Raw genomic sequence first — 15036 nt, 5'->3', positions numbered from 1 at the left:
AACTTTAGATATGTTTATCTCTTTCTGGTATGAAACTTGGCTAATATCACATACTAACACCTCAATATAGGTTAGGCCTCAACTAGAGTATTGTGTCCAGTTCTGGGGACTGCATTTCAAGAAAGATGTGGAGAAATTGGAGAGGGGCCAGAGAAGAGCAACAAGAATGATTAAAGGTCTTGAGAACATGACCTATGAAGGAAGGCCGAAAGAATTGGGTTTGTTTAATTTGGAAAAGAGAAAACTGAGAGGGGACATGATAGCAGTTTTCAGGTATCTAAAAGGATGTCATAAGGAGGAGGGAGAAAACTTGTTCACCTTAGCCTCTAAGGATAGAACAAGAAGCAATGGGATAAACTGCAGCAACGGAGATGTAGGTTGGACATTAGGAAAACGTTTCTAACTTTCAGGGTGGTTAAACACTGGAATAAATTGCCTAGGGAGGTTGTGGAATCTCCATCTCTGGAGATATTTAAGAGTAGGTTAGATAAATATCTATCAGGGATGGTCTAGACAGTATTTGGTCCTGCCGCGGGCAGGGGACTGGACTCGATGACCTCTCGAGGTCCCTTCCAGTCCTAGAATCTATGAATCTATGAAAGTGGAATATTATGAGATTCAGCTATCAGATGTGGAAAGAAGTATCCTTATTTAGCGAAGGAAGAGGTGACTTGGGCTTAAATGTTGTCCTTGTAGTGGGCTATCTGCAGATCTCATCACTGGAGGAAATATTCTGTATAAAATATGACAATGAGAAATGTGGAAATAGGAACCTATCTATTTATGACTCTAGTGTATGGTATTTATTCACAAAATGGAGAATTAAAGAATCAGTGTTGTCCCAATAGGTCTGTTTTATTTGCCTCTCCCTGCCGCCTCCTCTTTTCCATCAGTATTCTTATAACATCCTTCTTGTTTTTTGTTTTAATTTTTTGAAAGCTGACAAATTGGGATGAGTTGTGGTTGAAGCACATAGGGATCAGTAGTATAATCACAGTCTATAGCCTTAACAGCCTCAGCAACATTAGTAAGTGCTCCTGGTTGATGAGAACATTTAAGTGTTCGTGAGTTCATAACTAAGGTTTTGTATAGTAATGTGAGGGGAATGGATGTGTTGTGTGTACTGTATTCCCATAGCTGTTGGAGGCAGAAAGATGTTCCTTGTGATGACGAGTCCATTATCAGTGGAAACATGCTGTGTGAGCATTAGAGTACAATTGAGAAGTGGGCTATAATTTGGGATTTTCTTGCTTTTTAGGGTTTTTGAGTGAATATTGCATGGAACCTATCCTACAAATTCTTGTTTGTGATGTGTGTTTAATTTTTGGAAAAAAATACCTCTCTATAGTGTAGTATCGTGTATGTTCTCACTTTTCAAAATCTAAGCAATCATAAGTAGAATCAAAATTAAGACAAAAATGTGGGCTCTCTGATTGCATCCATTTGCTTAGCAGATAGAGCCAGAATTTATTACATCAGTTCAGTTGAACAGATATTGTGGCTTAGAGCAGTGGTTTTCAAACTGCGGGTCACAACCCAGTTGTGGGTTGCGGAATGTAAGGCACTGAGTCGCGGTGGCTCTGGTTAGCACTGCCAACTGGGCCATTAAAAATCCCATCGGCGGTGCTGCCCGGCTAAGGCCGGCTAGTCCCTACCTGTTCTGACACCCGCTGCGTCCTGGAAGCGGCCAGCAGCAGGTCTGGCTCCTAGGTGCGGGAGGTCACGGGACTCTGCCCGTGCCCCGAGCAGTGGATCTGCACTCCCTTTGGCTGGTTCCCAGCCAATGGGAGGTGTGGGGGGGCGGGGTGGTGCCTGCGGGTGAGAGCCACGCGGAGCTTCTTGCGTACCTCTGCCTAGTAGCTGGACCTGCTGCTGGACACTTCCAGGGCGCAGTGCAGTCCACGGTGCCAGGACAGGCAGGTAACCCAAGGTAACCCCATGCCCCAACCCCCTGTCCCTCCCTTGAGCTCCGCCGAAACCCAGAGCCCGTTCCTGCACCCCAAACTCCTCATTCCTGGCCCCACCCCAGAGCCTGCACTCCCAGCCCAGAGCCCTGACCCTCTCCTGAACCCCAATCCACTGCCCCAGCCCTGAGCCCCCCCAAACCAGGAGCCCCCTCCTGCACCCTAAACCCCTCATCGCTGCAGCCCTCACCCTGCATCCCAACCCTCTGCCCCAGCCCTGAGCCCCTCCCACACCCCAAACCCCTCATCCCCCTGGGTCGTGGGCATCAATAATTTTCTTCAATGGGGTCGCCAGAAAATAATTTGAAAACCACTGGCTTGGGCCTTGGCTACACTTGCAGCTGTACAGTGCTGTGAGGTAAACCTGTCTTCGTACAGCTGAGTAGGGAAAAGCGCTGCAGTCTGTCCTCACTGACAGCTGCCAGCGCAGTGGCGTGGCCACACTTGCAACATTTGCAGCTGTGTTGGGAGCGGTGCATTATGGGCAGCTATCCCAGTATTCATGTGGCTGCAACGTGCTTTTCAAAATGGATGCGGTGGGGTGGGGGTGGAGAGAGTGTGCTTTTTGGGGCGTCAGCACTCTATTTTGCAAGTTCCGAACTCCCGGCCCCCTGCTCACTCACTCACTCACTCACTCACTCACTTTTTCTCTGTGGTACGAGCTTTGAAACCAGCACTTCCGCATTCCTGCAGCCGGTCACAACAATGGACAGGATTGGCCACTTGAGAAGATGATTGATTAGTACAGCGCTGCAAGTGTTTACACTCGCACCCGTTAGTCGTAGCTGCTCCGCTGTATCTCTTATGCTTCTCGGGGAGGTGGAGTACCTGCAGCGGTGTACCCAGGGAGATACAGCGCTGTAAGTGCCCTGCCAGTGTGGATGGGGAGTGAGTTACAGCGCTGGGGGAGGCTTTACAGTGCTGTAACTTGCAAGTCTAGCCAAGGCCTAATAGAGGAGTACTGACCATTCATTTTAATATGCTGCATTGTCCTTTATACCAAGGCTGATACAGTAATAACATGCTAGCCAATGATACTTTCAGATTAAGCAGCGATTCCTGGTAGACATGATTGATTGCAGCATTCACCTGCTTTGGTATTGAGGAAAATCTATAATTAGAAACAGGAAGAAAAATACAAAGTGTATTGTCATAGTTTTCCTTATACAATAAGGACTAAATCATGGTTCCCTAAGGTTACCATATTTCCACAATCAAAAGAGGACCCTGGGGTGGGGGGAGCCCCACCCCTGCCCCGCCCCCATCCACTGCCTCCCACTTCCCACCCCCTGACTGCCCCCCTCAGGACCTCCAACCCCCCCTGCTCCTTGTCCCCTGACTGCCCCCTCCTGGGACCCCTGCCACTAACTGCCCTCTAGGACCCTACCCCCTATCTAAGCCTCCCTGCTTCTTGTCCCCTGACTGCCCCCTCCTGAGAACCCCCCACCCTAACTGCCCCCCTAGGACCCTACCTGTCCCCTGACTGCCCAGACTCTTATCCACACCCCCACCCTATATTCACACCCCCGCCCCCAGACAGACCCCCGGGACTCCCATGCCCTATCCAACTGCTCCTGGCCCCCTGACAGGACCCCCAGAACTCCCGACCCATCCAACCCCCTCTGCTCCCTGCCTGCCTCGACCCCTCTCCACACTCCCGCCCCATATCCACACCCCCTCCCCCAGACCCCCGGGACTCCCACGCCCTATCCAACCACTCCCGCCCCCTGACAGGACCCCCAGAACACCCGACCCATCTAACCCCCCTGCTCCCTGTCCCTGACTGTCCCAACCTCACCCCTGCCCCCCTGACAGCCCCCCCCGAACTCCCGACCCATCCAACCCCCCCTCCCTGTCCCCTGACCAGGGCCGGCTTTAGCAAGAGCCCAGGAATCGGGCTGCGCTCCGGCCGGAGCTCCGGCTGGGGTCGTGGGGCTTGGGGCCAGGCTGGAGGTGCTCAGCCGGGGCCAGGCTGGAGGTGCTTGGCCAGAACCGGGGCCGCCGTCCTGGGGCCCGAGCTGGGCTGGAGCCACCAGGGCTGGTGCACTTGGCCAGACCCGGGGCTCTTGCCCTGGGGCCTGAGCCAAGCCAGGGCGGAGCCGCTGGGGATGGAGCCGGGGGTGCTCAGCCGGCACCCTCGGCCGGAACTGGGGCCGGTGCCCCGGGGCCCGAGCCGAGCCGGGCCAGAACCGCTGGGGCCGGAGCCGCTTGGCCAGGGCCGGAGGGAGCCGCTCGGCCAGGGCCGGACTGGGCCGCGCTGCACCTTCTTGGAGCCCTCCTCCTTGCATCCCCCCCGACCCCAGCTTACCTGTTGCTGCCCGCTTGCCCCTGCTTATTTTCAGACTTCCCGCGAACATCTGATTCGCGGGAAGCAGGGGAGGGGGAGGAGCAGAGGGGCGGAGCATTCAGGGGAGGGGAGGAGGGGGAAGTGAGCTGCGGGAGGGGTGGACAGCTGCGGGGCCGGGCGGCGTGCTAAGGCTGCAGGGGATGGGGGGAGCCGGGAAAGGGCTTTGGCTGCCGAGCGGTGCTTGGCCGCTGCTTTTTGGTCTATAAATGGCCGACCGGGGGGGAAATCCCAGACATTTTTAGATTTTTAGAAATCCCCCCCGAACGGCTATTTAAAGAATGAAAAGCCGGACATGTTCGGGGAAATCCGGATGTATGGTAGCCTTAGGTTCCCTGTGCAAAACTGAGTAAAATGTCTTTATGCAAGCGCTACAGGCTAGAGACATAATGGTATATTACTGTTAAGTTTTTCCTTTGGATCTGTTATTTAATTGATTAGCTGCTGTTAGCAATACTGCCTTGCATTGAATTCCATTTGAGGTCTGTCTCATTTCCTTTTTAATTTAATTATATTTTTTTAGAACTTAACGCACTCCACAGTCTTTAGTATGCTTATAACTTTTCTAAAAGGGCACGTTACATTTATCTGTTGTTTTTATATTACACAGTTGCTTATTTTCCAATGACTTTTCACTTATACCAACCACCCCATGAATCCTCTTTATGCCTCCCTAGCCACTCCCCCTGCACAACTAAACATTGCTTTTGTTACCATCAGCTCGATCCTTCTCTATTGTCTGAATTACTGTCAGATTAGCTAGATAAAAAGCATTATCCTCATTTGGTGAGCTGGTGGATGTGAGAGCAACAACACACAACTAGATATGGGATCCAGTTATGACAAGCCTCAGGAAGGGCCTAATGAGGCACAAAGCTGAAGTCCGAAACCACCTGAGACTTGTGGGTGTTCCAGTGTAACCTTGCTGCTTTGAATTTTATTGCTGCTTTAGTTTATTTAAAAAAAAACACTCTGCAGATAAAGAATTTGGATGCATGAATTTTTTGTTAGACAGTTCAGTTATGATTTTATTTATTTTATATTTATGATAGTGTCCATGGTTTCCAAACAGGAGTGGGGCTCTATTCTGTTGGTGGTTGTATAAACATGTAGGGAAGATGTGATCACTGCCCCTAAAATCTTGCTTCTCATTCTTCTCCTTTTCTCCATGCCATTTTATAATTGTAATTCTAGCCCTAGGATGATTATTAATTCTGCTGCACCATCTGTTTTTAAAACAAGAGTTTTTCAAGCAACTTCTTGGTTTAACAGGGAGAGCAGGGAGTCAGAGACAGTCAACCATGGGTTAGAAAGACGGTGCAGGACACATGGGCTGACTGTTTATTCTGAGAGATGGAAAAATTGGATCAGTTCTTATAAGTGGTGCACTAAGAGAGACCAGATCTTAATAGGAATATAATTAATATTTTCTGGTAAACATGGATAGACAATGCTTTTAAAGACGACTGACTGCCTTCTTAATCCGTTTCTGATACTTCTAAGGAATGCTGCCATTGAGTTTTATTATGTCTTAATGGTAAGATTGGCAGGAATCGACTTCATCTTCCAAATAAGATTCAGTCCTCCCACTTCAAGAAGTGTAAACAATTTTAATATAAATGCACATCTTTATTATCAGTGTTATTTTCCTTTCAGCCAATTACTGCACCTCATGAATAACCAGAACTAAATTAATTCACTGATTTACTCCAACAGGGTTGAAATCTCATTGGAATGCCTATTTGGTTAAGGTTTTACTTTCCTCTTCTCCTTAGCTGATATGTATCAACTATTACTGGACATACACAGATGAGAATTAAGATTGAAAACTGTTATCTGGAAATTCTGAAAGTTAGGGTTTCTGCTGCATTCTTAGTCCTTCCTCCATTGCTCAATCCAGTAACTTCTGAGGCAGCTGTAACTGTGTGTGTGTGTGTGTGTGTGTGTGTGTGTGGTGCGGGGGGGCGTGGCAGAGAGTTTGGATATAGAACTGATCTAGGCTTGGTGGTCGCTTCCCCCATCCCTGCTTTACCCACTACTTAGATCCCCCACATGGCCACAATGGCCTCTTGGGGGGCACCACATAGGACAGGAGCTCCCCAATTTATCCAGGGCAGAGTCACAACCTCCAGGAGGCAGGCAGACAGATGTGCTACTTCCAGCCACGGCAGTTGCCTATCTCCCTTTTGCAGAGGCTTAGGGCATGTCTACATGATATGACATGCACTAGAGGAGTATGATTTCTAAAGAGCTCCAGTGTGTTGGCACCTGTAGATCCTGTTGGTGTGAACAAAAATTTCTCAGTGTGTGTTAATGTAGTGTTTCCTGCACTATGTTAATGTGGACTAGGGAACTTTTTGTTGGATCCACGTGAGCCAGTTAGAGTGCAACACATAGATATGCTTTTGGAAATCACATGCCTCTTGTGCACATGACCACACAGTGTAGACAAGCTCTTGAGAACCAGTTTGGACAACTTTATAGCATTTCCTTTTTTTAAATTGTGAGTGGGTACATGCTCATTTCCTTTTGAGAAGGGGGATTTTTCTCTGCGGGGGGCGTGTTTGAAAGGAGGGCTCTTCAGGTCAGCCACTGTGGGGCAGGTTGGCTTGGACACATACAAAACATAGGGGGATACAGGAACAGTTTGGAGAAACTGGTAGGTATTTTTTGTTTTGTTTACTAAGTTTTGTGTCTTAACACTTTGTTCATATATCCTCTATTGATTTACTGTTTGACTGTCTTGTTAGTTAGATTGTAAGATCTTCAGGGCAGGAACATTGTGGTTTGTGAGGCATCTAGTGTATCTTTGGTTTTAGTAGGATTTGGTATGTGTACCATTGTCCGGTACACATAAAAGCATGAAGATTTTGCTGCAACTGGAGTTACCACTGGCAGTAATACACATATCTGGGTATCATCTTTGTATCCCTTTTCTACATAAGCAATAAACACCTTTGATAATCTATTTACAAGAAATCAACACCTAAATGAAGAACAGCTGGCTCAAACTGAAACCAGGATAGGTTGAAATGATACTGATTGGAAGGGGGAAATGCTTTTAACTTACTGGAATGCTGATCTCTCCTCCCATCAAAAGCATCTGTTCCTTGTTCATCAAAGTGGTGTGAAGGCTTAGGTCCCAATGGATCAATCGTTAACCTTTATAGTGACCATGGCAAAAAATTGCTTTCTTTCCACTTCAGCTAGCTAGGAACTTTCATTCCCTTCTTCTCAGATGAGATCCAGCAACAGCTATATAAATATTTGGCAACACTAGAACTGGATTATCAGAATTCACTATAAAATCTCATACACACTAGAGAATTGAATCAATTGTGTTGCACCAATTTAAGCACAGACTTCTTGTGCAACTACCCTAACACCGAATCATATTAAGAATACTTGTAGGTTTGTTCCACCTTCCCATTAGCACTAAACTGATTTACTTTCAGTGCTTTTTGGTATCTATCCCTTAGTTGGTGTCAGAACTCTCAAAAGTAGTTCCACAAACTGGTGGGTAGATGCTACCATTTGTGACTGGTGGGCTGTTGGACAATAGCCAGAACTAGCTGAACAGTTTCAGCTATCCACACTGTTGCTGAAATGATTCAGAATGCAATGGTTTTTGGTCTTGCTGTAGCATAGTCTGCTCCGAACAGCATATGGTATACTCATGAACTGTTTTGGGCGCTTTTGTGTGCGGATGTGAGGTGTATTACAATGGATGGAGGGAACAAACTGCTTGGTACCACAGTAAATGTACTATCGTAAATGTGTCTAGTGTAGACAAGGCTTAAGAGAAACTGAAGATGGAAGCAATGTAGACTCTCCAGTTTGTGTAGAGATCAGTGATCTCAGCAGGCCAAGCTACCATAAGAACATCACCACTGGCGTTATTAACAGTCCCCAAAATTAAAAATAGTTTGAATGTACCAGTAAATGTCCTCAGTGTAGACAAAACTAATGTGCTCTGCACTGGCTCATGGTTCATTTTCAATGTCTATTTAAGGCCTTACTCCTTATCTTCAGAACCATTAATGGGTTGAGATCCAGCTATCCAGTATATCTGTATTTACTTCTGTATCCATTACCTACCAGGACAGCTATGCTTTTCTGGGACAATAAAGTACTAACAAAACCTATCATGAAAGATTGGAGGTAAAGTATTTTCAATCTAAGGATCTCAACTGTGGAATAAGATACCAGAAGAGATTAGACCGTTTTTAGAATACACTGCAAACCCAATTTATGGTGATTGGCTCTCTTGGCCGACGTCTACACTACGAGCTAAGGGTGTGATTCCCAGCTTGCATACACATACTCGTGCTAGCTGTCATTGAGCTAGCGTGAGTATAAATAGTAGTTGTGTCTGCAGTACCATGGGCAGCAGCGGCATGGCTTAGTTGTGCTGAGTGCAAACCCACTGATTTCAGGTGGGTTGTACTTAGCGCAGGAACAAGGGGCTGAGCAGGACTTTCTTGAACAGAGGGATGGGAAAGACTGGGACTGCCTGAGCAAGGAGACTGTTATAAGGCATGTGCACAAGGCAGGCAAATTAAGATTGTGTGTTCAACTTTAATTGCAGCATTTCCTAGTTTTTTGGGTGCTTGACTTTGCAACTTGAACTTTCTTCTAATGTAGTTTTTTATATATTATATGAGAGAGAAGAGTTTCAGAGGTATCAAATTCTATGTAATGATTTCAGCTTTTAAATTTCTCTATTAAACATACCAAGATGTTTCCAAACAGGCCAACTATAAAGTTCTGTTTCACTTTGTGTATATAAAAAATGAGAGATTTTTGAATTCTTGAAGGGTACGTCTACACTGCAATTAAAAACCCATTGCTGGCCTGTGCCAACTGACTGGGGTTTGGGCTAAGGGGCTTTTAATTGTGGGGTACACGTTCTTGTTTGGGCTCCAGCTTGGGACCCTGTGAGGTGGGAGGATCCCAGAGACCAGGCTGGAGTCCAAGCTGGAACATCTCTTCCACAATTAAATAGCCCCTTAGCCCAAGCCCCGTGAGCCTGAGTCAGCTGGCCTGGGCCAGGTGTGGGGTTTTTAATTGCAGTGTAGAGATACGCTAAGAAGTGACTAATGAATCTTTCCACAACAAATAAATAACACAACTCAAACTTGTTTCCTCATTAGTCCTAGTTTTAAGAGGAATTGTTGCTGGGTACCTATGTACAACAAAAAGCAGAACTCATAAAGAAAAAACTGTTTGAAATGTTAAATTTAATTTTCTGCACAGTTAAGTGGCTTCATGACTGCTCTTTAGTTCCAGATGTGCACATTTCCAGCTGATTGTGATACAAACTAAAAATCCAGGTATGCTTTATGAAACTCTGGCTAGGCAGAGTATTAAAATTGGATGTTTATGCTGTTCTAAACTAACCTGTTGTAATATTTATAGGTTTACAGTGTTGACTGGAGCCAAACTAGAGGAGAACAGGTAGTGGTGTCTGGTTCATGGGATCAAACTGCCAAACTGGTATGTCTGTTTTTTTATAGAAGGTCAGCACTGTGATTTGTTTTGGAACTTGTAGTTCTTAATTTGTGTTGAGAAACGGTGTCCTCTCTTATGCAGTTTTCTGTCCCTTCTGCTTTCCTCTTTACTTAAACTGATGCTGTCATTTTTTTTTAAATTTGGCTTGCTGCATTGCCCTTCATATCTGTACACTTTCAAAACACATGAGTTCTTTCAATGATGTGTGTTAAAGGGAAGATCCTGCAGTCCAGCGTGACATAGAATTCCCAAAGAAATCCCTGGGAGATTTTGGGCTAAGCTATTTGTAAGATGGGGCCTTTAGACAGATACGTTTTTAACTTTTGTTTCTAATAATATAGAAGCATGCATGCCTGTTAGCCCCAAAATATCTAAATAGCAGAAAGACCAGACACATTTCAAAGGATAATTGAAATATTTTCAGTTTTGTTGGGTGCCCAGATATACTGTTTGATGGACACAGTAAAAAATATTATATTTATATCTATCTATAATATAAAAATATTGAGAGATTCTGGTCTCTTTGCATAAAATTTATTAGTTTCTTTGGGAATGCATATGTGAAAACCTCTTCTTTTTATTGTACAGAAACCCCAGTAGAATAAAAGTGTACATTTTAATAGCCGCCTTGGAAAGTTGTGTTTAGCCCAAAATAAATAATTGATTTAAATATTGCTATTCTCCACCTGCAGACTTTTGTTTTTCATTTTATTTAGTGGGACCCAACTGTGGGGCGGTCATTATGCACTTTTAAAGGCCACGAAGGCATCATTTACAGCACTATATGGTCTCCGCACATCCCAGGCTGTTTTGCATCTGCCTCAGGTAAATATTATAGTAAAATGGCATTCAAGTCGAAAGAGCCTGCATTGTATTGAATTATTTCTCACTTTGTCCAGCAGATGGTGGTGTGTATCACATTTTTAAAAATGGAGAAAGAAAAGAGAAATGTATAGCCATGGAATGGATTTGTAGGTTCTGTTGTGATCCTTAAATCACTTCTGTTGGTTTCTCAACTGGGATCAGCAGTTATCTAGCACTTACTTCACTTCAGTGATCCTGAGGCAGTTTTTCACACTATTGCATTTATACAACTCCCCTTCCCACTCATAATTTTTTGTTTTTGGCTGCTAAGATGTGCTTTATGCTTTCTTGTATATTCTGACATATCTTTAAAAGACTGTCTCCAAAACCATGGTAGCAGTAGACCATTTGCCCTAAAGTATGAGACCTCCGTTTAAGAATCATGGTATAATATACTACTATGTATTGCTGTGCCCTGTCCTCAGGAAAGAAAATCAGCAATTTTACTTTTTCTGCCTCCTGCCAGTTTTGTAGATCCTGCTGACTAATACAAAAAAAATGTGTTGAGTCTCTTTGGGGCCAAATGAAGGACTGCAAAGTGATAAAATTAAAAACCTGCAGCTGGACCAGGCCCGTGGGAGGGTCCCAGAGCTCGGGCCCAAGCCAGAACATCTACTTTGCAATTAAATAGCCCCTTAGCCCGAGCCCACTGACACAGGCCAACTGTGGGTTTTTAATTGCAGTGTAGACGTACCCAGAGTTGTCATATGAAAGAAACTGATGCACTCAGAATACTGTTAAATCTCCCTCTTTATATCCAAATAAAATATATGATGTTCTACTGAATAAATTAACTCCAGCAATGAACTTGAATAAAAAGGAGAGGTTTTATACGGAGAAGTATCCTTCAGTTTTTTATTATTTTAAATCTTTACAAAATGGCTTTACAATGGTAGACATATAATGGAGCTTTTCATGCCGTTAGTAATGACACATCCATTGCTATTCTGTCCAGTAAATGAACAACTCTGATGGTTTCTTGCTCTTAAGTCCAAATGGCATTTCCTAAAGCAACTCAGACAGTGCATTTTCAAGGTGATCACTTCACTTTTTGGGTGGTTAAAGGTATTTTGCCCTTACACTCAGGATAGAGGATGGTGTTGGAGCCAACTGACGTCTACTCACTAGGTCTTCTCCAGTTGTGGTGGTGGAGGAGAATAGGAGACAGGGATCCTCATTTTAGATTTTCAGGATCCTCAAACTTAATAACAGACATAAAAGGTCAATAAACTTTGTTTCACTAGGAACAAGTGCTGGCCTGAAAACTTGTCACACAGAAATTTTGACCAGAATAGGGATGGAAGGGAATACTTGAACTTCCTCCTCTGCCTGTTTTTTGGACCCCTTCTCTCTCCTCCCCTCCCCCCCGCCCCCCTTCAGGTTCATCCAGAAGCGTGCTGAAGTGCTTTAGATGAATCATTTGTGTGATGCACACTCACACACACCATGAAGTTTCAGAATTTTAAGCCAGAAATTAGTTTCGTGTCCCAACGTCTGTTGCTTTTTACCTGTTAGGAAAATGGTGATCTCTGGTTAACAATTTACTTATTCCACAATTTAAACAAAAGTTTAGTCCTGATACAAACTTAATTAACTTTGAAGTGTTTTGTTAAGCATTTGGCACTGCTATGGAAATAGATGGAGGACAACTATTGTACACTTCTTTTCCTCTGCATTTCAGTCCTCTTGGGGGGGAAAGTGAAAATAAGTTTGTTCTTATCTAGTCTCCTTTTGTGAATGCTGTGAGGGTGGAGAGAAAGGTTCACTACTCAAAAAAGGCCCTGGGCTGGACCAGTGAGTTTGTTTCAGGTCGATATTGAGACGGAGTCCTATATCAGCTGCCTGAGAAAGTTGGAACTATTCTATATTTGGCTCAAGCTGATATTGTTAGTTCCTTGGTTCTAGGGATGATAAATTCATTTTCAATGTATTATTTTTCTTTTAAGAAAATGGGGGAGGAGAAGGAAAGAAGGGGATCCCTTGCCATGCTGAAATGTAAGCCAAATGAAAAAAGGAATGAATGCTACCTGAGAAATATTTAGTTTGATTAAAAGTCCTCAAATTAAGTAAGTCATATCAGTGTGCAGCAAGATTCAACTGGTGTGGAGTGGACAGGAGAATGGAGTATGTCTGGCTGGTATTTCAATTACATTAACGTTTATTTAGTAGCTAATATACTTGCATTTCACATTTTGAAAGATGTGTGAGGCACTTCACAATGTTGCTATTATTGTGTGCAATGGTTTGTACTCGAGCTGGTTATTTGATTGCCTCTTAACTGTTGTTGTTTGAAAATATTAACAAATAGGAGCCGTTAATTCAGTGTATGTAAATAAATTCTATTCTGATGTCAATAGCAGTTTCTGAGATGATAAAATAAGCTGGGAGATCAGGTGGATGTGCTGCATCAGCTCAGGGGCCCAATAAATGTCTGGCTGACATCGAAAGACCAGTCATGTGGAAAATGTGATTAAAGACATGACATAAATAACAACGGCCTGATGGCTAAAAGGGTTTAATGACTCATTGTGTCGTTTGTCCAGAAGGTCTTTCTTTCTACCTGGAGACCAAAGTGATGACTAGCACATAAAGAAGGTGCCGAATGCTCACATCATTAGCTTATAGCCAAATGTAAATCAATGCAGCGCAATGATCCTCAACCACTGCAGAGCAATAGATTGTGCCTGGTTCTTTTAGTTCACTAAAAAGTTCATCCTTTATAGAGTCAACAAATTCTTATTGTCCTTTTAAATTTGCCAGCAAGAGGAACTAACAAGTATCTTTTTTTTCTAATTACATAACAGTGATGCTGTCCAATACTGCACAGCATTGGTAACTTGGAAATGAAGAGTCTGTTCTGTACTGGACAAAGCCCAGCAACGCTTAGCATAATAGCTAGTCTTTATCTTCTACGACTTCAATTTTAATGCTGCATTCATGTATATATAATTAATGCAGTCATTACATTTATTGGGTAGGGTAAGCACTGACTGTTTTCATTACAGTTTTAACAAGTCATGAGTGCAAGGGAAAGAAAAGATTGTCTCAAGTAGTATATGCTCTGCAAGATTCTCCCTCATTCATCCTGATTTTAGCTCCATTTATTGTAGTCTTTCCTCAAGGAGTCATTTTGCAAACGCAGGATGGAAAGTGCTCTGGTGCTGTGAGAAGGGTTTGGTCTTTACTGTGGAATTTGCATACATTGAGAGAAAAGGTTTGGAACTGCAGCTTTTCTGGTTTGAGTGAACAAACAAATTCAGTCTGCATACTTTGTAAACACCTGTGTTCAGCACACTTTATGTATGAGAGTGTGACAGCATTATTACCCTTGTATGGCATCTCTGCCTGCATTGTTCTTGTCACCAAAGAGTAAGGGTGGGGTGTCTGTGTTTGAGATTTACCTTTCTGAAAATGTTAACATCTCTTACTAGAGTCTTTGAAAACATTTTTTACTAACCAGATTATGTAACCCAGAGGTTCCTAAACTCTGGTTTCAGAAAGCAGGCTGGTTACATGGTGTAGGCTCTTCTTTTTCTCAGAATCTAAGCCAGGAGTGGGCAAACTTTTTGGCCCGAGGGTATAGAAATTGTATGGCAAGCCATGAATGCTCATGAAATTGGGGTTGGGGTGCGGCAGGGGTTGAGGGCTCTGGCTGGGGGTGCAGGCTCCAGGGTTTGGCTAGAAATGAGGAGTTCAGGGTGCGTGAGGGGGCTCTGGGCTGGGGCAGGGGAGCGGGGTGTGTGGGAGGGATGAAGGCTCTAGGGTGGGGCTGGGGATGAAGGGTTTGGGTGTAGGATGGTGCTCTGTGTTGGGACCGATGGGTTAGGAGGGCGGGTGAGGGGCTCAGGGTGCAGGCTTGGGGCAACGCTTACCTCAAGTGGCTCCCGGAAGCAGCGGCATGTCCCCCCTCCAGCTCCTACATGGAGGCACGGCCAGGCGGCTCTGCTGCACTCTGCCCTGTCCGCAGGTGCCGCCCCTGCAGCTCCCTTTGGCCACGGTTCCCAGCCAGTGGGAGCTGCGGGGACGGCGATTGGGGTGGGGACAGTGTGTGGAGTGGAGCCCCCTGGCCGCCCCTACACGTAGAAGCCGGGCGGGGGGACGTGCCACTGCCTCTGGGAGCTGCGGGGAGCGGCCCCAGACCTTGCTCCCCAGCGGGAGCTCAAGGGCCGGATTAAAACGGCTGGCGGGCTGGATGCGGCCCGCGGGCCATACTTTGCCCTCCCCAGTCTAAGCTTGCAATAAAAGTTAAAATATGTAAATACACTTCCATGCAAATAATTGTTGTAGTATGTTATGATTGCAAAAAGGGGATGTTAAAGTCCCAAGTGATCATGAATGAGAGGGGAGTGGTCT

General features: G+C 44.9%; 1 protein-coding gene across 1 annotated transcript in view; it reads left to right on the top strand.

Moving 5' to 3' along the window:
- The window catches only part of PEX7 (peroxisomal biogenesis factor 7), an 82827-nt gene that overhangs the window by 12956 nt on the left and 54835 nt on the right, over positions 1 to 15036 (top strand). The window contains exons 4-5 of the mRNA XM_034765571.1: positions 9727 to 9804; positions 10536 to 10644. Of these exons, the coding sequence (XP_034621462.1) occupies positions 9727 to 9804; positions 10536 to 10644 (187 nt within the window). The remainder of the gene's footprint in view (positions 1 to 9726; positions 9805 to 10535; positions 10645 to 15036) is intronic.

Source organism: Trachemys scripta, chromosome 3, assembly GCF_013100865.1.
Source record: "Trachemys scripta elegans isolate TJP31775 chromosome 3, CAS_Tse_1.0, whole genome shotgun sequence".
Taxonomy (NCBI): Eukaryota; Metazoa; Chordata; order Testudines; family Emydidae; genus Trachemys; species Trachemys scripta.
The sequence above is the reverse complement of the archived record's forward strand: the minus strand, read 5'-3'. Positions and strand labels throughout refer to the sequence as shown.